The 27,528-nt window shown below is 35.2% G+C and overlaps 2 protein-coding genes across 2 annotated transcripts; both read right to left on the bottom strand.

The window, feature by feature from the left end:
- Positions 1-70: 70 nt before the first annotated feature.
- LOC107787150 (protein PLASTID TRANSCRIPTIONALLY ACTIVE 10-like) lies at positions 71-7,927 on the bottom strand. The gene is made up of 12 exons (XM_016608675.2): positions 7,085-7,927; positions 6,708-6,767; positions 6,571-6,600; positions 5,696-5,769; positions 5,516-5,597; positions 4,736-4,809; positions 4,501-4,567; positions 4,258-4,350; positions 3,695-3,871; positions 3,575-3,625; positions 2,708-2,859; positions 71-695 (listed from the first exon to the last, which is right to left on the bottom strand). Exons 1-12 carry the CDS (start codon positions 7,826-7,828, stop codon positions 251-253), a joined length of 2,049 nt encoding a protein of 682 aa, XP_016464161.2. The 5' UTR covers positions 7,829-7,927; the 3' UTR covers positions 71-250.
- A 2,529-nt stretch (positions 7,928-10,456) lies between these two features.
- On the bottom strand, positions 10,457-14,710 carry LOC107787147 (lysine histidine transporter 2-like). The gene is made up of 7 exons (XM_016608670.2): positions 14,389-14,710; positions 12,961-13,344; positions 11,775-12,168; positions 11,294-11,399; positions 11,105-11,196; positions 10,894-10,962; positions 10,457-10,807 (listed from the first exon to the last, which is right to left on the bottom strand). Exons 1-7 carry the CDS (start codon positions 14,574-14,576, stop codon positions 10,709-10,711), a joined length of 1,332 nt encoding a protein of 443 aa, XP_016464156.1. The 5' UTR covers positions 14,577-14,710; the 3' UTR covers positions 10,457-10,708.
- Positions 14,711-27,528: the final 12,818 nt, after the last annotated feature.

Genomic DNA, 27,528 nt, shown 5'->3' with positions numbered 1-27,528 from the left:
ATGATAGCTTGCAAGATAACTTTCAGGAACTAGAAAAATAACTCTCAGCAAGACCCAACAAGGCTGTAACTGAACACAATATTGTTTGCTTTTCTATTGATGGCAACAAGTACATTCTTGAAGATTACAACAAATTTCACAGCCCCGTTTTTCAGTAAGAATGAGTAAGCCCACTTATTGCCTTCGTCTTGATAATGTCCCTAGCTCTGTACAAGCTACCAATACAGTGTTGCTGCTATTAGTCTCTTATCTATGACTTATCTTCAAACATTCCTTCATCTGATAGCCGAGATTCAGTCCCATTGACGTAAGGTTGGTTGGATACATTCGCACTTGGGTCGCCAAGGATGCTGTAATCAAAGTCTTCTTCATCATCATCGTCATCATCAGTACCAACTTCATCGCTGTCAGAATCCTCATCATACAATTCCCGCACTATTCCTTGGGCCTCCATCTGCATCCGCTCCTTGACAGCATCTTCATATGCCATTTCATACCAAACAGTACCTTTACCAACAATAGATTTATTGTGAGCATCCGTCATTCGCTCCTGCTTGCTCTTCTCTGAGTTCTTTGGCTCACCCCAGTAGTCATATCTATACAAGGGACTGTCAGGATCATACTGATCCTTTCCAAAAGCACTTGGATCCACATACCTACCGGGCTCTTCCAGTGGAAGCCCCAGTGCTCGCCGACTGCAAGAGCATCAAGCAAGTACACAATCAAAAACTAAGTTTAGAGATTGAATTTTCACATCAGAGAGACAAAGTTGGATCTCTTTAAATGTTACTAACATAGATGAGAAAAAAAAAACAGCTCGGAGAAACACAACCATTGTTTTAAAGCAGATGAGAAGACAAAAGAGACATGTCGGTCAGAGTCCATATAATCTATAATGCTACGGCCCTCATGTGTAAACATTTAATACATCAAGGACATAAATGGCTACAAAGCTATCTACCCAATCACTGATCAAACAGAAAAGGCGAACCATTCTATGACTCAATTAACATGAAATTTATCTGTGCCACTTGGGTGCAGATGAGATACTAGTAAAATAAGAAACAGCAAAAGAGCTGTAAGACATAATAGGTAACATTGACATCAATGGCAGTAGATCAGGTAGTCAAATATTCTCATTTAAAGAGAACGTCAAGTTAACACTAAATGCTTTCAACTCTTTGACTAGACATCAATTTTATTTTTAATATACACGTCATTCTTGTAAATTACTTCTATTCTGTCTTCTATTTTCTCTAGGTAGGTTATGTCTGGGACTTTGCTGGTAGCTTATTATTATCCCTTCAAATACTCTTACCACGATAACATCAAAAACAGACTATAAGCAATTGCATTTTAGAAAATTGTACAACGTCTTGTGATAACAATCCAGTGAACAAAGGAAAAAAGATAGAACTTTAGTCATCCAATCCCTGGTTATTGCAGACTCCGTTAATGAGTCACATGTCCTTATAAGACCATTCTGACTTTTATGTGTTGACAGTCATTCTTTTGTGTATAGGCTGACCACCGTGTCCATACTTCGTTAGCAGCCTTTTAAAAGGTAGGTAAAACATGACAGTATAATGTGACTCGTGCACTGCATACACCATGACATGTTAACTCACTGACCAACTACACCGCAATCACAAACTAGTTGAGGTCAGTTGTACGGACCAAAATATCTTGTTTGTCTTTTAAGACAAACTAAAGGGAGCAAAACTTTTAGTAACTAACTACTGGAGTATTGGATATTCATAAACGAATCTGAAGAATTCTTGAGATAACTAAAGCATCAATTATCACTCAGTCTCCAATCTTATATCCAGATCCAACCGCTGCACCTTTAGTGATGCTGCTAAGCTCTGTAAATTAACGCGATACAGATAAAACCCCACAAGTTAGACATGATGAGGCAATTCAGGTTTGAACAAAAACCAACCGAGAAGGTAAACAAATCTTTCAGTAGAGAAATTAGTACTCCCTCCATTTCAATTTAAATGACACACTTTCCTTATTAGTCCGTTCCAAAAAGAATGATACATTTCTATATTTAGAAACAATTTAACTTTAAACTTTTCATTTTACTCACTTTACCCTTAATGAGAAGCTTTTATGGCCACAAATGTCATGGCCCCACAAAGCCTTTACCCCTTAAGCTTTTAGGACCACATATTTCAAAAGTCTTTTTTTTCTTCTTAAACTTTGTGCCAAGTCAAACTACATCATTTAAAGTGAAACGGAGGGAGTATTATATATGAATGTCAATTGCATAATAAAACTGTGAAGAAAATGGAGCTTGGGCCTAACTCAACCTCAACAGCTAGATCATGAGGTGAGGATTGCCCAAGATTATATAAGGAGAGAACAATCCATCCCTCAACCAATGTGGGACACTTATCACCCCCTTGCACGCCAAGACTGGACATTTGGGGCATAGACAATGTAACATGGGGGTCCACAATTGGGTAAACCAAGAGTTGGGATGGGTCTTGGCTCCAATACTGTGTGAAGAAAATGGACCTTGGGCCTAACTCAATCCCAAATTCTAGCTCATGAGCTGAGGATTGCCACAAACAGCCCATCCCTCAACCAACGCGAGACACTTAACAAAAACAAATTATTCTCTTCATTCCTGGGGGTTAGGGTTGTGGGGAAAGGTTTTCCTGGCACTGTTAAGTTAGGGGAGAAAGGCCAGTGGGAATACCAGCTTATATCTCTTAACAGAGCCTCTCTTTCTTCAAGGGACCGACGCCAATGGATAAAGTCATATTCATCCATTTCAATGTTTCGTCTCAGCTTGGGAATTTTGTACACCTCTCCTCGTTCTTGTGCTTCCATTCTTAGTTTATTATGGTGCTGCATTACAATAACAAAAGCCACACAAAGAGGACATATCTTGTCATTAGATGCCTTTAAGAAGAAATTTTTTAGATACAAAAAACCTTTTATATGAACAAAGGAAACGATAAGCAGAATTTTTCTCATGTATATCTGTTGCTCCACCTCATCTCTGTAAAGAAAATTTTCTTTAATAACTTAACAACAAATGCAGGCTCTTTTTAAATTGAAACTTTTAGCAGGACCAAGTCATCGTGTATCCTTAATATGATCAGATTATCATTTTTTGTCTATACTTATCCCCAAGATATATAAACCATTGTTGAACTCTACATTACTAAAAGCTGATTATTCATTGTAATGAATTAGACAATTCAGTCTACCCTGCTTGTACACCGCAGATGTTTACTTTAAATATGACATGTAATATACCAGTAACGAATATTCCTACTCTCCACAAAAGTTCTCTTCCCAAGGTCAGACATTAGATTGAGATTCTTTAAATTTTCTTTAACATGTTCTCAAAAGGTTCAAAATTGTAGCATGTATTATGTAGTTTCTCTCTTTTTCTTTCTTTAAACAAGTGTATCATGTAACTTCTAAGTCTCTAATTTTATTGTCAAAGGCTAGATTCATAAGCACCTGATTTCAATCTCAAATCGACTAATTCATCCCTACACGTAATAACAGTGGTATCACTAGTCACAACAAAGTAATTAATATTATCTCAAACCTGACGCTCAGCAAATGCAGCTTCCAAGTCAAGCTCTTTTACACTGACTTTCTGCAGAAGTTACAATCTTGTCAGATAGATGCATGACACAACAGAAAAATGACTTGATAAGCTGCTCACCGTAATCATTTTAGGAAGCAACGCTTTCTTATAATAAGCTTTGGAGTATTCAATGCAATTTTCTTCATCAAAATCTTCATCATCAGTTAACTCTGTCAAGTTTTTGCCTTTATATTTAGCAGGATTTGCCTCCATGTCATCCAGAATCATTTGTTCAGCAATATGGATCTGCCATAACTGCAGAATAAGATATAAATGTTAATCAGGACTTGTTAGCTGAGATGGTCTAAGGTGCTCCAATACGCATGTTGCTAAGAGATAAATTTTGGGGTCAGCAGTTTAAAAATATGAAGACATGGATCAATTACTTCAGTAAAGGGGGTTAACATTGATCAGTTTGATCCATTTTTAAGCACATTCATACAACACATAGCAACTTCAAAGGAGATTTTAATCAACAACATAGTTAAAGTTGTCAAAAGAAGCTTAAGCAGAATTTTATGGCTATTATAGTTATATAGACATATTGCAATGGCTACTTCAACGTAACTAGTTTGAAGAGCTCATGCAGAACTAAGCTCCAGCTTTCAAAGCTGTATAAATGCTTCAACAAAGAGGCATACCTTGTCCACGTAGGGGTGATTTGATAATATTGGTTCTTCTTCGACTTGGACTCCAGGGTCTTTTCTAGGAAGAGGTTGTCTTCCACAGTCACGCTATGAAGTGAAATGAGACAGACAGAAAAATCATAAAATAGAAGATAAAGTGAATCCAACATCCTACGAAATATGAACCAAATCATGCATCATATAATAGGACCATTAATAGGAAATACAAAAGCCGGCCAAAAATAAAATGGTCCTTACGCGCAATTCATCTAGATTTGTATCCTCATCGCGGTGAAATATAGGCGCAAAATCAAATCTATTAAAGCTGCAATCATAACTCTCTCTGTTAGTGTCAGAATATATGACCCAAAACAGCATCTATGTGTTTCTGGAAGCATATTATGAACAATGACTAAATTTGGGAAATGAATGTCTTAGAAAGATCATAAATGCACTTAAAACCCAGAAAATTAAGATTTGCAAATCTACATACATTAGGTGATCTATGTTAGGATCAATAAAGCGCATCTCAATAGGGAACCGAAACCTGTAAGGATCACGTTTAGCCTGAAAAGGAACAAAAAAAATATTAAGGCATCAATCCACCGTAATTGAGATTGTCTCAAGCATCTTAAATATGAAAATAGTTGTGAACCAGAAAGGAGAAGTGAAACTACAAGATATACATAAGTAAGTTTATACATGAGCATACAAGATCAGATGTCCTGCCTTTGTACTTTATAACAGAATCCAGAAAATTATCTCAATTTCACAAAGATGGTTAAAAGAAAGAAGGTAAGAATAAGCGCAAATGAACCAAAAAACTGATTGGGCTACCTGCTTTTTTCCGAGACAGCCAAATTAAGAGCAGCTATATGTTTTGTAACCTAAACTCATACACATGCCTAATATAATTGTGTATATTGAATGACATCCCAGAAATAAGGCTCCTACTGGCCCCAACATCTAGCAGATTTTCTCAATAATGCATGGCAATCAATGTATCGATTCCTATAACCTCTGAATACATATGAAGATAGGCTAAATCTGCAATCTGGTGTTTAACTAATACACTTAATTCCAAGTTCAGTGAGAAGCCAAAAACTAACAAGATAACTGATGATAAGTGCATAATGGAGCATGATTCTCAGCAGAATAGTGCAATATACTCCGTAGCCCAAGTGACTTGCTAGTCAAATGATATGATATTGACTAGAAACTCGGATGTTGTTCTTGATGTACAGAAATTCCGATTATATTAAGCATCACTCACCAGAATTTCAACTATGACGTGCATACCAACTTTTATGTGATGGCGGATCCAATACCAGTCATTTCGCTTTATTGGCACCCACCTGAAATGCATTGACGAAGAAATCATCAAACACAATAATCTGAAGTTCTCATCTATACGTCCGGAATTTGGTTATACGGGTCATATGAACAAGCTTACCCATCATGAACACCTCCAATGTCAACAAATGCTCCTTGATAAAGATGTATAGCTGTCACCTTACCTGCACAAATCTGAAAAAAGACTTCCTATAAGCTTGCCTTTCGTTAAAACTCATGTGTCGCAATGATTAATAAATTGATATAATTTCCAATTGAATTGAGCAATGCAAGACATATTACAAAAAGTAGCTTTATGTCCTTTCAATCTGAAATGGATAACACTAAACCTCGATGAGGTTTTAGTTTTGTGTTAATTTTACAGTTTCCTAGATTTGGTGTGAGACATAAATTTACAGTTTACATATTACAAAGACATTGAACATGCATGTCAAATTGCTCTAGTAATTAAAACTAGAGAGAAAATGAATGTGCACCTCTAGATAACAAAAGATCGTATCAAACTTTGACAAAAAGGGTTAGCATGGGATACCGGCAAAAAAAATGTGGCTAAAGTAAAATTAGAATATAAGGTTCTATCATTTCTCTTCAAAAGTGCATACATGTTTATTTCTACCGCCAAACTGTAGGAGAAACTACTCAAAGATATAGTGATAGAAACTACAGGGAGAAACATAAAAGAACCAAAAGACAAAAGAGAAAAAAGGTGGAACTACAGACTACAATAACATTAAGCTCGTTCGGTTGAATAAAAATATACAAGAATCAAATTATCCTGCTCAGACAATTTTTTTATCAGGATTATCCCGCTCAGACTTTTAAAAGTAAAATATGGCTAAAGCACTTCGTAATCTCTTCAATAACTGCACAACTTTTCATATTCATCCATCAAGATGTATGAAAACAGAGTTCCTAATAGTCAAAAGTAAGATTCACGATATTATCATCAGAGAAAGGGAAAAGAAAGCAACTTACTTGTCCTGGGTAGTAAAACGGGAGTTCATACTGCAACCAAATGAATAGGGGAAAAGTTATGACAAAAACATCCATCACTAACCCTAAATAAAGAGCAAAAATATTCAACAGCAACAGGAAATGCAACACTATCATACCATTCCATCTTGGTAATCCTTTCCCCTTTTTCTCCTCCCAGGATAATAATCCTGGTCATACTGCACAGACATCACAAATTGCGCATAAGTAGTACAATATTAAAGATGAACAAATATACATTCTTTTTAAGCATTTTTTCAGACAAAAGTGAAGCGCGTAAAAAAGAAAAAACTTTACATCAAAATAATCAACTCAATGTTAAAGATAAAAGCAAGTAGCAGACTTGAACACTAATACATGCTACCTCTAAATACATTATTTGAGATAGCACAACAAGAATTAAAGACTTCGGCAATGCATTAAATTTAAGTTGTCATACTAATAGCCTAACATTAACATAAAACCTCATTAACGGATACAAATAACCCTGTATTACCTTATAAGATTCTTGTTCCAATCTATCCTTATTAGCAGCAACCCACTCATTGTACTGCTTCAAGAACATCTTATACCGGTCCAACCCCATATCATCAGTTTCCATTTTCACCATCTCCTCCACTTTATCATAGTCCACTCTCACTGACTGCAACTTATGGGCTTCCCTAACAAACTCCAATTCCTTCTTATCAACCTCCCAGCCCCTCGGCGGCCAATCCCTAGGCGGTACATGACGAACCACTAAAGGCCCAGCCCACATAGTACTCAAAGGCTCAGGAATTTCGCCTTTAATCTCAAATTGCTTAGCGTAATACTCATCTTCCGTTATACCCATTTCTGAAATTTTCTTTTTTCGGTAGTTTGGGCTAAGCATTTTAAAAGCTTCAATAGCTTCAGGAGATTGAAGGGCGACTTCTTCACCTTCGTTAAGTGATTTTCGGGCGAAATTAGCTTCAGGTGAGAGGATTTCTTCCCATGGAGCCCAACCACGGTCGACCCAGTTTTTGCGACGAGCTTCTTCTTCTGATTCTTTCTCTTTGGGCCCAAATGCTTCAAGGAATGCGTCGTCATCACCTACTGGGAATTCATCTGAACTGAAACAGTTAAGTGTAAGAGGTCGGGAAGGCTTGGATAAAGAACAGGGGAAGAAAGAAAAAGAATTGAATTTTGAAGATTGGGGTTTAAGGAGGGTTTTAGAAGATGGGAATGTGAAGAACAAAGAAGAGGTTTGAAGAATTTGCATTTTCAGATTGGAATGCCTCCCTCTCCCCTAGATTGCTTCGTTTTTGTATAGATAAAGTTGGTTTGTTCAATTTCTTTTTATTTTCTTTATTACCATATCTTTGCTCCTTCAAGACTTAATTACTGGCATGCATCAATTATGAATACCATAATTTTGTTGAAAATAATGGAGATTAATTGATTTAAGACTACCTTGTCACGTTTTCACATTTTTAAGTTTGAAAAACTGCTTATTTAATTCTTATTTTAAGATAGAAAAAAGAAAGGGGTGATTATTGGATACTGTTACGAGATATCTATTGAAAATGTAAAAATTGCGCGGGCTGCCCTATTTGGTCGCCCTCATTTAATCTATACCTATTTTTTTTTAAAAGTTATTAATTTATACCCACTTTTTAAAAAATTTCAGTCTCCTTTCTCCTCTTCCTTCGTTTTCTTCTTCTTTCTTTTGTTGCTATTGGTACTGCTATGAAACTTAAGTTCATGGGATGATTGTCATAAGTATATTTATCAGCTTATTTAAAAACAAATTATAAATAATTACGTAAGTTAATAGATAATAATTTGTGAATATTTTCACGTACGGGAAGTTTAAGGTCACACTTAGTGATTTTTTTCATGATAATTCTATTCTTTTCACGTTTATTGTTTCCAAATTTATGATTTAGATACTGTTGACAATCTGATTATTTATCTAGTATGTTAGAAAGCTTTTTCAAAAACTTCAGCTTATATAGTGCTGAAGTTTTTACAAATAAACTAAATAACTTCGGCATCTTCTGCTCAAGTTTTTGAAAAAGCTTTATGACAAAACTAATGAATCCAGGACAAAAAAACTTCAGCTTATTTAGTGCTGAAATTTTTATAAATGAACTAAATAACTTCAGTATCTTCTACTGAAGTTTTTGAAAACTAATAAATCCAGGACAAAAAAACTTTAACTTATTTAGTGGTGAAGTTTTTATAAATGAACTAAATAACTTCAGCATCTTCTGCTGAAGTTTTTGTAAACTAATGAATCCAGGAGAAAAAACCTTCAGCAAATAGAGAACAAAACTTCAGCTACTATGCTTAAGTTTAGCAATTACAAACAAAAACTTCAGCAAATAGAGAACAAAACTTCAGCTAATATGCTTAAGTTTAGCAATTACAAACAAAAACTTCAGCACACTTGGTTCAGCAATTTTTGCTGCTTCAGGCCCGTCTACTAGAATGCTGAAGTTTTGCATGATTGTCTTTGCTACTTCAGCCCCGTATGCTGAAGTTACGCGAAAAAGTGGATACGCTTGCAATTATTTTTTGCAAAGTGAACACAAGTTAAAACTTGACCCAAAAAGCGGGTATAAATACAAATACCCCGTTGAAAATTGGTTACAAGAGATCCAATTGGTTCTCTATACATTGCAAATGTGCATTATCATTTTTATCATGTGTTTGGTTAAAAATTTCTTTTCAAGTATAGTAATCCCGAGATTATTTATAGCATTATTTTAATATTATTCTTAATATCGCACCCCACGTGGGAAAATGAGCTAATCCTAATATAAAACAATCATAAGATTGCTAACTAGAATATTATGAAACAGTAAAATTTTTGTAACAGAAAACAAAAACAGAAAATCAGAAGTAAAGCAAAATCTCAAAATAGAATCTGAATTAAATTTTGGAATGAAATCGAGCTCACTGAATGCACAGTTTGTTCTTAAGAAAGTTATTCCCCTCAAATACCCGAGGTGTTGGAAATTAATCAATTAATTATTGACCGAAGCCGAGTCAAGCGACGACGGCATGAGGCTTACCTTATTTCCAACCCAATTAACACCAAGAGAAGTGCTTTTTTAATATAAGCATATTCCATTTTCTTTCCACTATCAAAGCATAAGGGAATAACTCAACTTCCCTTCACATTTCTTCCATCTATTTCTCGTTCACCAACTTCGAATCCCAACAAAGACAACTTAAAAACTCTTCTTCCCAAGTCATTTAAGAAGATCAAGGTTAAAATTTAAAATACAAACATGTACAACATGTAAAGGTTCATGTACTCTGAGATTTTTTTTTTCTTTCTTCTCAAGTACTGCAACGGTTGGGTCTGATTATAGGTATCATCCATCAGTTGATGATATCATTCTGGACTAGTTTCCAGGCATACGCCAACCATACATACCGCTTTCTCGTTCAGGAATTTCTTAAGATTAAGGTTCGAAAGGACCAGGCGGCGATGAAGTATGAGGTGTAAAATCAAACACATACTCTATATTTTATCCCCGTATATTCCATTTTTAATTCAATAAACCAAACATCTACCAAAAACGCATATAATATTTATAATTCCGACACAATACTTTTAGTATAACTTGAACCCTTACATTCCTTTGTTGCCTCAACGATATATAAAGGTCAAATCTTTCATGTTACTCTTCGAGATTACATGGTATTCATACTAAAATCAAATAGAAACAAAGATTACGTAGCTTTTCTATTGTTAACTTGTGGAGTACTACAGCAATTTTTGTTCCTCAGATAATTAGAGAAGCTAATGCAGACAGAGAATGTGGTGAATACATAGATATAAAATAAACTAAAGCACGGACTCATTCTCTGACAAATTGATTAATTAACTTTAAGAGATTGTGCAATAATAACAATCCTTTGATGAGGTTATAGGTCACCAATGTAGCTTAAAAGATTTGACAAATAATAAGAGCCTAAATCTCAACCCAACTTCCTTAAGCAGGACTGTCTAACAGTATATAAGATATTAAATATAGTAGTAATACAGCTATGAAACTAAAATAACTAAATATTATTTAATTTAAAACATCGTCTGACAAATACTAAAAATCTTTTGTCACGAGGAAATTTATCTAGTTTTCTATAATCAAGAATAGAACTTGTAGTCCTTGGCTTGCAATATGATTTGCCTCAAGGCACCAATGGGAGCTAAAATCATCAGAAGAACACCAAGTATGATGCATATCTGCATTAAACAAAGTACAATTAGCAATACAATCAAAGCCTATCAATTCTCAATATAGAATTAAATATGCAAGTTTTGTAACATACCCAATTAGTGAACCAAGACAAGCCAAACTTTTTAGGTTTGTAGATTGCAAGCCACATGATACAAGGAAGCTGCAACAACAGTGTAAAGGCATGTCAATGTCTGAGAGATTTGATTTTATCGATCCATCGCAAATGTTATTTTAGTTATATGACATTTTTTATATGAGATCCAGTAAAAATTGAGACGAAGTTAGATAGAGAATTGACTTACGAAGTAAGTGGTCGGAGCAAATGCAAATCCTCCAAAGAAACCCAGTAGCCCACCAAAGAATGGGAATGTTATACCAAGAAACATTGTTAGGGCTGCACAACACAAAATAAGAAAACAATAAGTTATGTCCAAGCTTTAATTTACTGAGCAAATTAATCAACATTTAAATTGTTGAATGCTGTGACATACCAACATAACTAGTCCGAACAATAAACCGTAGCGTTTTAGTTGGAGTGAATTTCCTTTGCTTCACCAAGTAAGATTCCACCATGTCAAACACACCCATTGCAAACACCTACAACATCAAGCAAGTAAAATAACAATTAGTATAGTTTAAGCATGAGATACCATTATATTATGCTAAACTTTTAAAGTGGATTAGACGTCACGAGTTTAAAAACTATACTGGACCAAATATAAGTGTAGAAGAATTATAGAGGGCCGAGCTCATTATTCACCAAAAAAATTCAAACTGTGCCCTGAGCCGTCACCCTCAACCAGAAGTATGGAATTCGAGCCTTACGAGTTACGAATGAAAAAACTTCTGGTAATAAGAACCATTTTTTCTTTTAATGGGCTCTATGTTGTGCGAATACGAATTAGTCGGACCAGTGAGTTTCGAGTATCGAAATATTAAAAAAAATTAAGGGTAACGAAGTAGATTATTGACCTGATAGCTTCCAATAACATGGACAACAACGAAGGCGTTAGCAATGATAATAAGCCAAGCAGGTTTCTCAAGGGAGATCAAGACATTATCCTCAACACTTTTCCCAAAAACTGCATAGCCAGCAAAAGCCACAGGAAAGTAACACAAAGCCACAACAATGTAGGCAAAAATGACTCCTTTCCACATAGGTTTCTTGGCTGGTTTTTCAGGAGAAGAAGGCATAGTTGCCTGAATTTCCAAGACAACATTATGACCAGCAAATGCAAAAGCAACATCTCCTAAAGCACTCAAGAAACCAAATACTCTTCCTGTAGTTGTTGATGCCCTTGGACTGTAATCAACCTCTGGTGATATTCCTTTATGTACTGATGCTCCCCAACCTATGGTTGAATAACTGCACAATTTATACATAACCAGAAAAAAGAACTGTAAGTCAATAGAGAAAAGTTCTTTGAAAAAAAAAAAGACAACTTATACTATAAACTGAATGTAAACAAAAGGGACCTTTCCACAAATAGCTGGTCGGATCCACTGTTTACTTTTCCTATGCATAATTATACAATGATTGGACATGGTTATACATATACTATACATGAATTATAAATATAGTATTGTACATCTGCCCAGCTATTTTTAGTTTAAATGGTTGGATGTGCGGCTATTTAAATTAATTGTTCTAAACAAAAGTGATACTATTATATTATAACAAGTACTCTATCTTATATTTCAGGTTAATCACTAACTCATTCATTATTATGGACACTTACATGTAATATTCTTTACAACAATCTGGTTGGGTAAACATCTTTTGGTACTAGATTTTCTGTAGGAAAAACTTATAGGAATCAATTATTATTATTCCTTTCCTCTATTGTCAGTGAATAAACGTTAAGCTATTTTTTAAAAAATCTACACTTTCTGTATATTGAAAGTTAAACAAGTAATGATCTCACTTTTTATGAACAAATACATTAGTTATCCAACCTAATAGTGTAAAGAACTAGGTTATTTTGTATCTTCAGCATATAACAACAACAAACCTAGTGATTTTCCACAAGTGAGGTCTGGATAGTTAGTCGGTGCACTAAGCTCCCGCTATGCGCGGGATCCGGGGAAGGACAATTAATCAGCATATATAAAAAAATAAACCGAAAAGAAAAAGCAAGTAATTAAGTAGAAGAAAAACCTGAGAGACATGATGGCAGCAAGGAAGGAGACAAGAGTGATGGAGTTGAAATTGGGACAATGGGAGAGGAAGAAGTGAATAGAACTAAACATCATGATAAAATAGGTGGTTTTCAATGGTCTACAACTAGGACAAGCTGTATCATATATCTTTTTGATGGATTTGCCACCAGTGACCATATACACTATGTTCACACCAACTTCAACCATTAGCTGCTGAGGAACCACAATCCAAAGACCAAGTTTTTCACCAAATGCATGTTGCCCCAGCTCATGGTATCTGTCAAATCTTTTACCTGGAACCATCTCATGCATCTCTACCATTTGCCATAAGGTGTATAGTGTTATCACCCATGATAATACCATTACTGTTGCTCCAGCACCCCTGTCAAAATATTATATAATATGAAATTAATACTCCACTAACAAAATATTTAGCAATTACGAAGCATCTAGTAATGGCGCATTCTTTTTATGTATTAAGTTAATTATAACTAAACTTTTACGATAAACATTGAGAAGCATTGGAAGATCGCGGGTGCAATTTTGGATTCAACCGAAATTAGCTTTGTATATAGGTGTCACTGCTAATATATCACAATTTTCTAAAAATATATACATATATATATATGGAATTATTGCCAAACTTTTTGGGTGCCGGTGACCCTCTTGGTATAGCATAGGTCCGTCTCTATAAACATCCCTCGATTTTAAAAAGAATGAACCTTTTACTAATATTTGTGGAGTCAAACATGATTTTTTTAATTATATTTTTTGCAAATAGTTTTTTAATACTGTGAATTGTTAAATATTGTGACTTATAGTACCTTCTATGCAATTTCTAAATATGTAAGTTTTACTTGAAACAAACTAAGGGAATCTATGTCCGAATTCATATAGAAAATTAGTCAATTTAACCCTTGTACTTCGAAAAGATTCAAACAAATTAAAACGGGGTGGCGTAATTGATAGCATCACGCATGTTAAACTACACTGATAATAGTAACCCTTGCATGGAAAAGGAACAAGTTAAACTCTCATAATATAAGTTCTATGCTTGTAGCCTTGTAAGATTTATTTTTAATGTATAGATTAGTAACTGCATGCTTGTTTTCCCCACCCATCATAAGAAAGAAGAAATATACTCGTACGTGTTTGTCTATGACTAGACTAAACTTTAAGCCTGGGAATTGGGGTAACGTTTCAATTAATATCATAAGCAATAATCAAAATATAACACAAATTTAAGATCTAGAGCAAGTGAGTTTAGGATGAGTACTATAATATTATTATATGCATATATTTTGAAGAAAATAGATCATAATCTACATGTATAGTTCGTTAAATTATTCATATTCATATAATTTGTCCTAGATCCGCCTCTAGATATATAATTTTGGTATAGTGAAGAGGTAGTAGAGAAACATACCAACCCAACTGAGACATGGCATAAGGGAGGCCAAGAACACCAGCACCAACCATGGCAGTGACATTGTGAAACGCCGAATAATACCACTTTGCATTCCTTGATGATGTGATTGGTAGCCAATCGTTCAGATCCTTATTACTGCTTCCCTCAGATCCTGATCCTCTCTTTTTCTTCTCCTCTCCAGTCATCTTCTCTTAATTTTCTTTGTTTTCTTTTTCTCTGTCTCAATTTTCTGGATATATATTTCCTTCTTAGAGGATTATTTGAGTTGTAATTGTAATGTATACGTAGAGACTGGGGACTGTTGAAAGTGTCTAGAGCGTGATGACCCTCTCCCCTTATATAACAGAGTTTGTTTCCTTTTAAAACTCTATTTGGGATTGTATCATGACCCTTTTGCCTTTCTATTTTATCGTTATAAGGATTAAAGTTTCATATATTATCCAAACTCTGCCGCTTTAATTAATGAAACATCAATATATAATTAACCTGCTCATACTCGGAGTTGGATACTAAATTTAAAATATTTATACCTTATCCCTGCCGCATTATTTTTCCCTAAAAATAGTTGCTTCATGCAAATAATTACGATTATAATTATCTACGCTTTCGATGTATTTTATCTTAACTAAAAAATTTACACATTGGAGGCAAGTAGTAAAAATCCTAACCTACCAATTATACACGCTATTCTTCCCCAAATACCTTATTCGATCAAACGGATAAAATCAGCACAATATTCGCGGGTAGGGTGAAAGTAAAATGACCCCTGTAATTCGTTATTAACATATAGCGTTTCAGATTCTTAAGATTCTCCGCAGGGGAGGATTTTGTACAACTTTTATGGTATCAACAGAATTTCTTGAGTTAAGTTCTACTAATTCAGGAAATTCTGTTGATATGGGAGTGAGTTCCTGAGTTCCCACAAATAATAAATGACCTATATATCCCCAGAATATAGGAAACAGAATACACAACAATCCACGATTGATTCCCTTTATACAAAGATAGGGTGGGAATTCTACTTAATTAACCAGTCCATGCATGCATATATTCACATACAACAACAACGACGACCCAGTATAATCTCACAAGTGGGGTCTGGGGAGGGTAATATGTACGCATATATTCACATAGTGAATGTAATATACTAGAATTTGTAATCGAGATTAAGAAGAAGATAATGAGAAAAAACGGGATTTATTTATTAATCGTAATAGAATTGGGATTACAACAATGTTAATTCTACAATGAAAGCGACATTACTCCATGAGTAACCTGAAAGAAGAAGAAGAGAAGGAGGTTAGAGGTGAGAAAGAGAGTTAGCAAGAGAGAGAAAAATCAGTTGAGAAGTTGTAAGTGAATTTACCAGAAATTGTGTGCCGCTTCACTCTAACTTTTATGTATTAATAAGCTCTTTACTATGCTGCTTGTGGACTGAATTGTAGTTGAGCCTATTCCAATCTGCCTGTAAAAATTGCACGGGGCGTCCTATTTGGAGTTTGGACGCCCCGTTTTAACCTGTAGCCGCTTTGTCTTTCTATTTGCACCCGTACCCGTTTTTTTTGTTAAAAGTCATTTGAAAAGACTATTTTGCCCTTCTTTATTAAAAGACTACTTTCTCTCCAAGTATACACTAGTCCTCTACTGTCTCTGTCTCTCACTCCTGTTATCCGCATTTTTTGATTTGTTCTTCTCTGAAATCAAACGGTTTTCGTTGTTGTTTTGATTTTTCAACTGCTAGTCGTCGTTGTTCCCACATTACGATTTAATCACAGGTACATTGCATTAACTTTCTAGGTTTTATTTTACGATTTAATTTCTGGTTTTGGTTTTGATAGTCATGCATTAGTTTTACTTTTACGATTGTGTTTTTAGGTTTTTTGAATGAGTGTTTATGTTGTTGATGAAAATTCTATATTTATGCTTTTTGAACGAGTATTTAAAAATTTTGAGAGTTAAATATATGATACTATTTAAGAGCTGAAGTATTATTTGTTTTATAATAGTTCAATGATACCTTAGATAAACAGAATTTGTGTTTTGTTTTTTGTCAAAACTACAACATGTTTTTTTGCTGAATGTTTTGTGTTTGTAACTGGTGAAATCCAGCTTAAGGAGCTGAAGTTTTTGTGTTTGTTACTGGAGTTTTTGTTTTATAACTGTCGAACATCAGCTCTAGAGCTGAAGTTTTTGTTTTATAACTGTCGAACTTCAGCCTTTTTAGGTATTGAAGTTTTAACTGATCTTTTTGATAATGTCCTGATGTTATTTTTTGTAACTTTTACTTTTTTTGAACAGATGGCTCCCAAAGCACCTAAAGATCCTAATGCAGCTAAAGTAGGCAAAACACCTAAAGCACATAGACAATCTATAATACCCCCAGGTCCTTATGTCTCTGCTCCTCCACCTACAAGACCAAGGCAAAGATATTTTGAGTTTGGAGATTGGTTTAACTGTAAGGGTTACTGGAAGAGGAACCATGATTTGAAGAAATTAATTGCAACTTTCTTGACTCCTACACAACGGGATAAGCTTACTAATGGTACATTTCAATACATTATGGCTATGGAGAGTTTCCAATGCAGCATGAAGTTGGTTCATTGTTTGTGTCTTTCTTGAATATTCACCAATGATCGAGACTCTATTAGTTTCAAGATTTTGGTCATGATGTTTCCTTCACTCTTGAAGACTTTCACATTATGTGTGGTTTGCGGATCACAACACATAATATTGAAAAACCAATTAATCGAGAGAGCAATATTCTGAAGCGGTATTTTGGTAAGTCCAAGGGTGTGACTTTGAAGGATATTCGAAGTTTTATAACTCGCAATGAAATTCCAAAGAATGTTGTGAATCACGTACATGTATGCGAGAGTGATGATGATGATGTTGTTAAGCTTATAGAAATTCTTGTTGTAGAGTCTATTTTGTTTGGGAAAAATACTGAGTCATGTGTGATGGAGGAGTATGCATCTATTGTTGAAGATGATAAGGTTTGTGCTGAATATTCTTGGGGTAATGTGGCTTATGAGAAGCTCATTTATTCATTGAAATATGCATTGGACAAGCAGAACAAATTACATACAACTGAGTATAAACTTGGTGGATTTCCATATCCGTTATGTGCTTGGTTCTATGAGCGCTTCCCAGATGTTCGGGAGAGGTATATAAGAGAGGATGAGTACCTTGATACCCCTCAGATTCCCAGGATATTACGTTATGTATGTGTGGGAGAGCCTAAATTTGCTGAACTTTATTATATGTTCAGTACTCATGAAGTAAGTTACTTTTTTTGTCTTTGTGTTAATATGTTGATGTATTAGTTTATTTCTCCTCATAATATACTTTTTTGTATTAAACAGAGATATCACGACTTTAGGGTATTGGATATAATTCCTACAGAAGAGGAATTGAATTTAATGCCTTTAATTCGTTCAAAGGTAGTTAATGCAGTTCCGTCAACTGGTGAATCACCGCGTACTCTGAGTCGATCAAAAGAAGCGAATCGAATTCTTGTCATTGGTGAATCACCACGTAGTCGGAGTCGATCAAAAGAACCAAATCGAATTCTTTTTATTGGCGAATCATCTCGTACCCAGAGTCATTCTACTCGTTCTACATCTGACTTTGATGACAATGAATTACTTGAGACAATATGTTCTGTAAGTTTTGATCTGAAGTTTTTTGGTTTTGTTTTTGTAAAAGTACAACATGTTTTTGAGCTGAAGTTTTCTTCTATATCTGAATTTTTGTTGTTTATCTATTCTAGAGGTTAACGACGGAGGTTTAAAGGCATGCAGAAAAAGAAAGAAGCACGATCGTGAACAAAGTTTTCGATAAGTTTAAAAAGGATGAGCGATCTGCTATTGTTGATGCGATTTTTGTAAAAGTGATGGTAAGCTAATTTATAGAGAAGTCTTTTTATTTCTGCTGATGTTATTCAGATTAATCATTGTTAGTAATTGTTTTTCTAGGAATATTTCGATGAGAAGTTTGAACAGTTGTTAAGATTGTCAACAAATCAAATGAAATGGACGATGGCAATTGATTTGAGTAACCATCGAGAATATGATAGGGTGATTGACTGTTACGAACCTCCATCAGATATTAATGCATCAGATAAGGTCGCAAATGTAAATGTTACACGTGAGGAAGCGTCTTTTGAAGGCGATCAACATGTTCAGAAACAAGTTGAAGAGGAACGTTCCAGTGCTGATATATTGAGCAGAGATGTAAATGATGAAGAATAGTTAGCAACTGAGAATGTTGGAAGCAAGCAATGTGCAAATAATCAAGTTAAAGAACATGTTGCTCATGATCCATCGCGTAAAGTCGCAGATGATAATGCTACACGTAAGGAAGCGGCTGGTGAATGTGATGAACATGTTCAACAACAAGGTGCAGATGATCAAGTTGTTGGTACAGAAAAACATGCATCGAGTTGTTCTTTGCAAAGCGATATTGGACAGGGCAATTTGTTTGATGGAGCACTAACTATTTGCAAGGAAATTTTAGGTGGTGATACGCAGGAAATTGTTACTACAGGTATAAAGTGTGAAGTTTAAAATAGTTCATAAAAATATATAACAAAAAAACACAAAACATGAAACAAAACTTCAGCAAGATTTTTTTTTGTAGCTGTCGAACTTCAGCTCTAGAGCTGAAGTTTTTGTTTTTGTAACTGTCGAACTTCAGCCTTCTTAGAAATTGAAGTTTTAACTGATCTTTTTGATAATGTCCTGTAGTGAAATATTCACTACAAGTATAAATTTTTACTATGTTATATATATACAAAAATTAGTTGATCTACTCCCCCTCTTTATGAACATGCAGTGGAAGTTGAAACTAGTTGTGCTTCAGTTGACACAACTCAAAAAGTCTCTGATGATGCTGAATTAAATGAAGGTAGAGTTGAGAAAAACCTTCTAGATAATACTCCAATGCTCCTCGACGTTGGTGCACAATTGAATGAAGCTGGAATTGCTGATATCGAGAAAGGCATGCAGCATGGGGAAACCACAGCGAAGACAAACGTCAAGGTATTCTATAGATCATGAATTTATTACATTTGATCGAAGTATATTTTTTACAGTTTGAAACTTTACATATTTTATTTTCTTTGTTGTGTTTTTGAATGATTTTTCAGAAAGACTCGAGGCAGCTCAAAAAGAATTTGGTGAGCTTATGCAGCTATATCAAAGTCAGTCATTGACCTTCAGAAGAGAATTGGCTGCCAATCATTGGGCTCATGGAAAGTGGAAAAAAGATAGCGGCTATGAAACTCCAGAAGAACAACAAGGACATGATTATGGAGATTTTGAAGAGACTGTATATGAATATTTTGATTAGAGGATTGGTTGCACATGATTTGTAATTTGTGAATATACATTAAGTATTTTTTTATTTCACTTTTGTTCATACAAATATGTTTCTGTCTTTTATTATGAATTTTAAGTACATTTTTGTTGAAAAAACTTAAGCATGAAGTAAATGACTTCTGCTTTTTAAATGTTGATGTTTTTAGAAATACACTAAAAAACCTCATCACATTGAGCTGAAGTTTTTTTGAAAAAGCTGTACAAAAAAATATTGAATCCAACAAAAAAACTTCAGCTTATCAAGAGCTGAAGTTTTTAGAAATACACTAAATAACTTCAGTAGAATATGCTGAAGTGTTTTGAAAAAGCTGTATGACAAAAACTATTGAATCCAATACAAAAACTTCAGCTTTATCAAGGGCTGAAGTTTTTAGAAATACACTAAAAATCTTCAGCACATTGGGCTATATTTTTTGCATTTTCTAGCTACTTTTTGTCATTTATCACCTATATCACCTACTTTTTGTGGCCTTATTTTTTACTATTTTTTTTATTGCATTTACCAACTACTAGCATTTACCTCTTACTTGTTTTGCCACCTACTTATCTTGTTACATTCAATTTCTCTGAACAAAAAACAGTTAACAATATCTTCAGCATTTATAGATATTAAATTGATTAGGTGCACTCTTTAATTGGCTATATTAATGATCTCTTCACTTGAAAATTTTCATTGTCATCCATAGACTTCTATCATATTTCTTTAAATTTATATTCAAAGAAAAACAAGAAATGTTGGCAGAGACATGCTTATTGGGTGTAGCAGGGAGTTCATGGGAAGCAAAGATAATGAAGGAAAAGTCTAAATACTTCATATGTGAAGGAGAGTGGCCAGATCAAACACTCGAGCTTCTGGACAATTTTCTCTTTTTACTAGTTGATAAATCTAACTTTTAGTAAAATTGTCCTGGGGCTCGAGTATTTGATGTGGCCACTCTCCGTCACATATGAAGTTTTTTGGACTTCTCCTTCATTATCTTTGCTTCCCACGAATTTTCAGCTGCACACCAGTAAGCATGTCTTTGCCAACATTTTCTTATTTTTTTTTATGAAAGAAGACGGGAGTTGCTAAAAAAATTATAGTACTAAACTTTGTCAACCTGTGTGTAACAGAAAACGCTTTGGTGGAATTAAATTTTGGTGAAATAGAGGGTGACTGTCTTATAGATCATGGTGCTGTAGCGAATTTGCATGAACGGCTTTTCACACTTAGTGAGCCCTCACAGATGCACATATGTGGAAAATGCAATAATATGGCAAATGTAATTCAGAGGTCCGTACAAGTTGGTAAAGAAAGGTGCTCGTATTGCCGCTTTTTGTGAATCAGTTGAAGACATAGTGAAGGTTCTGTAGACATGTGATTTTTGACACTCCCCAAAAATTTTCACATTTTAGCTCGTAAATATTTAATTTAGGCACAATATAGATATTTAAGTAATTTTGACTCTTTTACTTTATTTTATTACAAGAAAACAAAAACTACAAAAATAGGTTCATTAATATTTTGTAGCCATTTTTAATCTTAAAAAAAAATACAAAAATAGTATCGTATTTTTATTTTAATATGATATTTGAAAATACCAAAAATAGATTTGTTTTAATGGTTAGTTTTATTTTAATAATTTTTTGAATAGTAGGATTAATTAATAAATTGGACCGTATTTTTAATCTCGTTTGCAGGGAAAGAATAGAACTTGGGCTCGAGCAACCCATTTTTAGGCCTAATTTTGGACCTAGCCCATAATTTCCAAGCCCATAATTCCTAGGCTCATACCCCTTAACCTAAAAACCCTACAATCTACAATATAAAAAGAAGAAGAACAATGAAAAGAAAAAGGGAGAGGAAAAAAAGTTACTCAACCTTTTGAAAAAGGGACGATCCCTTTCATTTTCTTCTGGAGAAATCAACACCAAAAGAAACGATCCCACTCCCCTTTGGATCGTCTTCTTCACGAAACCACCCCGCCCCTCTCCCAGTCTTCATCCTTCGAACACGACCCCCCCTCCATCGGTCTGGAATTCTTTTTCTCCAAATCCTTTCACCAACCTAACGACCGGAGGGACAAAGAAAAACAGAGCAGTTGCAGCTTCTTCAACTCCTCTCGCCCACCAGCGGCGAACTCGCCGAAACACACACATACAACTTCCTTCTTGCTTTTTCTTCAGCAACCAAGCCAAAGCCATCGCTCCGACCCCTGAACGCTAATCGTCAAATGACCCCATCTCTGCCTGAAACTTGCCAGAAAAATGAGCTCCACCAACTCGTCGGACTAACGAGTTCCAGACGCGACCCCTTCCCCAAGCGACCAAACCAGCTTCTTCATCACTAGAGCTGGCCGGGAGTCCGATGACAACCTTCGAGCTCTAGAACTAACGAACAAAGGTGCTAAAACAGTGAGGAGTCGCAAAACTCATTTAACACCCTTTTCCAGCAAGTCTCGAGTTTCTGGTTGAGCTTCGATGACTGAGTTTCGACGACCGTTTCCCTTGGTTCCTTGTCGATGTCCATTCACTGGTTCTGTTTAGTTAAAAGGTCCGATAGATGTTCTTTGAGTTGTTCGTTGTTGATTGCCGAATTTGTTGGCTGCTGTTGGCAGAGCTTCGATTTCAAGTAGTTGGATGCCTGTTCCCATCATATTTGCCCAATTGCATTGAGTCGCCTGAATTTGTTATTACTAATTGCTTCCTGGCTTCACTGCAATCTACAGCCGAACCTTTTTTCTCATGTGTGTTTTTGACCTTTTCTCTGTTTCGAAGCAGAGTATTTCCTCTGTTTGGAGACTGTGTGTGTTCTGCTACAGCTGCTGCATAAGTGACCAAAATTTTATTCCTTTGGTCATTTGAACATAGTGTAATTGGTGTAGCTGTTTCGATACTTTTCTTTATTGAGTCTGCATTTGCAGCTGATACATATTCCTCCCTCCTGCTTTCTATTTTAGACTGAGTGACATTCTCTATTTTTGTCATTGGATCAGTGTTAACAACATTGCCATTTGAATTGCATTATAGCTATTTCAGTGCGGAGTTTAATGCGAAATTGATAAATTTGTTTGGTTAGTGATTATTTAGATCCACATTGTCTAAAATGGATTTGGCTTTTAAAGGAAAGATAATTTTGGAAAGAACAGTGAATTGCCTTAGAAACATGCGGGTTAATCAGAAATTGGTTTGAGTTTAAACGCGAAAGAGAAATTAGACTTTAAAGGTTTTATTGCTTCTGTATTATTGTTTTACTAGCTAGCAACACGTTTCTGGGCCATGGAACTTGGACTTAATATTTTTAAAGAATTTGAGTTGAAATGACCATGAATTGAACTTTTATTTTATTTATTTTTTTTGTTTTATTTCTACTTTTCTTATTAACCGTTAGCAACATCTTTAGTCTGAGGTGAGTCATTCACAATTTAATAAAACATGGCCCTCGTATTAATTTCATAACCTAGATATAAAAATGACAATGGTTCGTAGTTTGCTTTTGGCACGTTTAATATACTATCATGGTTGTGGACACGTTCGCGTGACATGGTTACGATTTTCTAAAAACAAAACCAGAGTATGCGTTCGCGCAACTTCGACTAAATATTCTTAATAATAACAAAGCGTTATTAATTATGGACACGTTCGCGTGACATGATTTTTGACACGTCAAACAAACGGGTACACGTACACGTGACTTGTTTCAAGATGTTTTCTTAATTAAAAGAGTTAAAAGCACATAGGTTCTAAAATGAGTAATTAAACAATTTTAATAAGCCAAGTATGATCAAAGCGACCGTGCTAGAACCATGGAACTCGGGAGTTCCTAACACCTTCTCCCGGGTTAACAGAATTCCTTACCTAGATTTCTGTGTTCGCAGACTGTAGTACAGAGTCAATCTTTTCCTCGATTCGAGATTCGAACTGGTGACTTGGGACACCATAAATTATCCCAAGTGGCGACTCTGAATTTTTAAACAAACAAATCCCGTTTCGACTGTCCTTTAATTGGAAAAACTCCCTTATATTTATACCCTTTGCTGGGTGTAGTAAAAAGAAGGTGTGAAACCTCTGGCGACTCTGCTGGGGACCGAACCCAGAATCTCTGGTTCAGGGTTCAAGAATTCGAGCTTGTTAATGATTTTTACTTGGCTTCATTTATTGTTAATATTACTGTATTCTGTGAATCTTTTGTGCTAAATGTTATTTGTTTACTGCTTTATTATTGTTTGAATTGTATATAAATGTTTTCTTACGCCACCTCTTTGAGTCTTCTGAAAATTGTGCACACGTTCGCGTGGCCCACTTTTTCTGTAGAAATTATACCAAATATAACGAGGTTGCGCAAGCGACAAGGCCGGGTAGACTTCAGTGCTCCTGGTACGTCGCCCCCTCTTCGGCCCCAGTTGTCCGCTCGGGTACCCAAGTCTAGACCAAAACCCCAGGATTTAAACCTAGAAAAATATAACTTCATGCCGGATCCCTAGTAGGAACGCTTGTTTGCATCGCGTGCATTTGACTTAGGGGACTCAACACAGGGGTTGGGTCCGTCTAGGACAGGTGTACCCAAAATAACAGACCATCTTGATGCATCCTATGTGCTACATGTTGCATTTCTTCAAGGGTAAAAAGGTCATTTGGCGGACTAATGATATTTTAGGGCAAATGAAAAAAGAAGAAAAAGAGGGTGAAGTGTGAAAATAAAGCTAGTAGGACCCAATTATATTTTCTGTCACATTTTTGTTAAGAATTAAAAAAAAGAGCTTGAAAATTCAAAAAAAAAGATTTTGCACTTTTTCATCATTTTTTCAAAAATACAAAAAATGGAAAAAGGAAATTCAAAAAGAGTTTACATGTTTCATCATTTTTTTTTAAAAAATATTTTCTTTAAAATTAGTCGTTTTTTTTTAAATTCTTGCCCATATCCAATCGGCCTGAACTACGCATACCTGATTCTCGTCTTTCGGGGCGTGATAGGTAGGCAACCCACATATGGTCCGGTCTTCCTAGTAAATCTTAGGTTCTTGGCTTCGCGGGGTCTTAGCCAAATTTTGCATTTTTAGCCATTTTTAGCCACATAGGTTAATTTTAGAAAATAGCCACAACCATGTCTTGCATGTGTCTAGTAGGAAATGTTATTGTCTCACATAGTGATGGTTTCAGTTTTCTCATACAGATGCGGATTTATTTACCGGAGTTTGAGCATGACAGATTCCCCGTGACCATCCAATCAGGATCACTGCATTCAGGAGCTGCTCGAGGAGCCATTTCATGTTTTTGAGTCAATTGTTTTTGTTTTATTTTCTAATCCTGTATAGTAGTATTTAGTCTTTTAGGTGATGTTAGAGTTTGTAATAGTCAGGTTAAGTTTGTCGAGCCTTTTGTTATTGTATTTCTTATTTTGTATGTGGAAATGTGTTACAAGTCGAAAATCCAAAAAAAAAAAGAAATTTTGCGTTATTGTTATAAGAAATAAAAAAAAATCTCTTTTGAGATTGTTTTTCCTTTAGGCAATTAATATCTAGGACTTAAAATGAATTGTTTTTATGTTTCCTCTACTATATTAGGACCAAAATTCAAAAAAAGGGAGATTTTTTTTAGTACTTCTTTAAAATCCTTCTTTAAGGTATTAATTCCAAAATCCAAAAAGATTTTCTTTTGAGGTGTTTCTGGGGGAAATTAGTGAAAAATGAAAAAAAAAAATTATTTTCATTAGAATTTTAGGATATTGTACATAGAAAAAACATACTTTATCATTTGTTTATCATTAGAAATTCTTCTTTAGGCAATCAAAATATAAAAACATTTTGTTTTATCTTTTTCATTGCTTGTTTCGAAACTTTGCATCAGAATATCAAATGAAAATTCTAAATATTTTTTTGTGGTTCACTCTTTAGATTTTCTTCCTAAAAAAAGGGAATCAAAAAATATCTTTCTCTTCTAAAATTTTTCCTTAATAGAGTATTTGTTTCAAAGAAAAGAAAAAAAATCCGTTAAGTTTGACTTTAAAATAGGTTATAGAGCATTAAGTTTAGAAAATTCAAAAAACAAAAGAGAGGATTTGCTTCATTTATTTCTCTTTTCTCAGCAGAGTAGTCATTAAGGTAAAAAGAAAAGAAAAAGAAAAAGAAACAGAGAACGTCAGTTTGTTTCCTTTATTTCTAATCTTCCAGAACTACGCAAAGATCTGATTCATGCGGAGTCATGATACGTAGGCAACCTACATAGGGTTCGATCGAATCATTTTTTTACCGTTAAAAGAAAAAAAGGGAAAAAAGGAAGAAAAAAAAGAGAGAAAAAAGAGATGAAATTGTGGGATGTGAGATATGAGAGAAAGAAAGAGTGTTGATTAAAAAGAAAAAGAAAAAAAGAGAAAAGAAAAGTGAAATAAAGGAAAATGGGCAAGCCAGGAAGTGCTAGAAAAACAAAGAAAAGAGAGGTTGAAATGAACAAATTGGGATGATGTCAACTGACCTTTGTACCCTCGAAGTCATTTTAGAACCGATAACTGTGGTTAGGTGCATCACACATAAAGTGAGATTATCTTATGTTAAATACCCTAACGCTAATGTGATGGCTTCATTTTGTTACATTCATAGCAGAAAGGTGGTTGGTTTGCGGTTTTAAAGTGGTAACTCTTCTCTACAACATAAAGTTAAAAGGCAATGGCAGACAACAACAGAACTGAGTTGGTTGATACCAACGCTCGAAAGCAGTTGGTTGAACAGGACAATGGGTTGGTTGAAGAGGTAAAGATGTTAAAACAACACATGACTGACATGTATCAGGCTTGAATGACTGGGAAGGTACCACCCCCGCCACCACCTATCCTCTTGGATGCCGTCCTTACCCAAGCTCCGAACACAGTGCCAGATGATCGTCCATACTCTCCAGATCTACCCGCTTATCATAGCTTTCCCAACCGTCTTAGTAGCTCCATCACTCATCCTTCAATTACCTCTCCCCAAAATTGCCCTCCTGTCACATCTACTATCCCCGACAATGAATACTCATTCAAAGCTCATGATGCCCAATATTACCCCTCAGAGGTTGCCCACAAGGTTCCTAACTCATACAAGCAGGGTCTGCGGGATGGATCTCATGTTGTAAATGAAGAGTTCACAGGAAGAAAAGGGCGAGATGGGATACCCAGGAGGCTCAAAGGCATAAAAAAGTCTTCAAAGAACAAGCAAGGAACGGGAGACCAGGGTAGCATGTCTTACAAAGAATTATCTATGTCCCCCGACGTTCATCTGCCTGCGAGGTTTAAAGTGCCAAAGTTTAACTTGTATGATGGGTGTGGGGATCTGGTAGCCCATTTGAGGGATTATTGCAACAAAATGAGAAGTGTTGGCAAGAAAGATGATTTGTTGATGGCGTACTTCAGTGAGAGCCTGACTGGGGCATCCTGGGAATGGCATAATTGTCAAGATGTTAGTAAGTGGCTTACATTGGGTGACATGGCTCAAGATTTTGTTCGATACTTTCAATACAGATCAGGTGTTACCCCAGACTGCTCCTCCCTATCTAAAATGGAAAAGAAGTCGGAGGAAAGATTTAGGGAGTTTGGGCTCAGATGGATGAAGCAAGCTGCTCGAGTCAATACCCCGATTGGTGAAGAATAAATGGTTGAGCTTTTCCTACAAGACCAGGGGCCTACCTAGTTCAGTCATTTGATCCCGGCCTTGGGAATGCCTTTCAAAGATGTGTTAAAAATAGAGGAGCTAGTGGAAGAGGGAATCAAGTCAGGCAAAATCATGAGTTATTCGAAAGACATTCAGAA

This window comes from Nicotiana tabacum, chromosome 6 (assembly GCF_000715075.1).
Source record: "Nicotiana tabacum cultivar K326 chromosome 6, ASM71507v2, whole genome shotgun sequence".
Lineage (NCBI taxonomy): Eukaryota > Viridiplantae > Streptophyta > Magnoliopsida > Solanales > Solanaceae > Nicotiana > Nicotiana tabacum.
Note: the sequence above shows the minus strand (reverse complement) of the source record. Positions and strands in the feature narration are given on the sequence as shown.

Coding starts and splice junctions, on each gene's coding strand:
- LOC107787150 (XM_016608675.2), bottom strand. CDS start 7,828: ATGCAAATTCTTCAAACCTCTTCTTTGTTCTTCACATTCCCATCTTCT. Junction 6,768..7,084: donor TGGAACAAGAATCTTATAAG/GTAATACAGGGT, acceptor ATGTCTGTGCAG/TATGACCAGGATTATTATCC. Junction 4,351..4,500: donor CAAATCTAGATGAATTGCGC/GTAAGGACCATT, acceptor TTCACTTCATAG/CGTGACTGTGGAAGACAACC.
- LOC107787147 (XM_016608670.2), bottom strand. CDS start 14,576: ATGACTGGAGAGGAGAAGAAAAAGAGAGGATCAGGATCTGAGGGAAGC. Junction 13,345..14,388: donor GCCATGTCTCAGTTGGGTTG/GTATGTTTCTCT, acceptor ATATTTTGACAG/GGGTGCTGGAGCAACAGTAA. Junction 11,197..11,293: donor TGTTCGGACTAGTTATGTTG/GTATGTCACAGC, acceptor TGTGTTGTGCAG/CCCTAACAATGTTTCTTGGT.